Source organism: Apis dorsata, unplaced genomic scaffold (genome assembly GCF_000469605.1).
Source record: "Apis dorsata unplaced genomic scaffold, Apis dorsata 1.3 scaffold_801, whole genome shotgun sequence".
In the NCBI taxonomy this organism is placed as follows: Eukaryota; Metazoa; Arthropoda; class Insecta; order Hymenoptera; family Apidae; genus Apis; species Apis dorsata.
Window position 1 is genome coordinate 40,726 of NW_006263941.1, and position 1,153 is coordinate 41,878.

The 1,153-nt window shown below is 18.4% G+C and overlaps 1 protein-coding gene across 1 annotated transcript; it reads left to right on the forward strand.

Moving 5' to 3' along the window:
- Nucleotides 1-2: 2 nt before the first annotated feature.
- On the forward strand, nt 3-427 carry LOC102679393 (acyl-coenzyme A thioesterase 13-like; the record flags this gene model as incomplete). The annotated part of the gene is made up of 2 exons (XM_031513934.1): nt 3-142; nt 270-427. Coding segments are annotated over 2 exons (297 nt in total), but the record flags the coding sequence as incomplete, so codon positions are not given.
- Nucleotides 428-1,153: the final 726 nt, after the last annotated feature.

The window sequence follows — 1,153 nt, forward strand, 5'->3', positions numbered from 1 at the left end:
TTATATCCGAAGAACATTTAAATTTATATGGATTGTTGCATGGTGGTTTTACATCTACTCTTATTGATGCTGTCTCTACATATGCTTTAATAACCCATGAAAAAAATAACAAACCAGGTGTTTCATTAAATTTAGATATTACGTAAATATAACTTTTTATATATTTTTTATACATCTTATATATAAAAAATAATATATTAAATCTTTTATATATAAGAAATATATATATATTAATTAATTATATAACATAAATATAATAATATATATAGATTTATGAAACCTGCTCTTTTTGGAGAACTAATAACAATTAATGCAAGAACTATACGTGTTGGAAAAACAGTAGGTTTTGTTTCAATAGATATTACAAAAAATGAAGGGAAAGATATAATTGTTAATGGAACTCACATAAAATTTATTGGAAAGTAAAATAAATAAAATAATGCATATATTATTATATATTGTTAATATTTAATGAACACTTTATATATGTATATAGATAGTACAATAGTATATTATAAAATTTAAATATATTCTAGTACTGTCTTAATGTGTATATATTATTTGTTATTACATAAATGAATACAACTTTTTTATTGAACATTGCATCACAATATCCTTCAAATATTAATTTATTCTTTTTTATAGATATTTTTATTTAACAATCTTTAAAAATTTAGATATTCTTAAAAAATAAAATATTAATAATTATTTTCTACAATACTTTTAGAAATTTTATAAAAGTTAACACGTATATAATATAAGATAACACATGGCACAAAATCATAAAAATATAATTGTTCAATTATATTCATATTAGTAATTAATATAAAAATGTATATATTAAATTATAATTGTATTTGTGATTTGTTTTTATTTAAAATTTGTGATAAACACAAAACTTATTAATACAAGTTACTTTTTATATCACTAACATATAATGAGTATGATATTTATTTATTATCTATATAAAAGAGAAAGGAATAAAGTGATATGCATAAACTCTTGCATTGTTCACAAGGAAAAATATTACTGCATAAAATATGATTAAAATATTTTTATCATTTCATCTAAGTCAAAACATACACACATACATACACATACACATACATACACATACACATACATACATACATATACATATATATATATATAT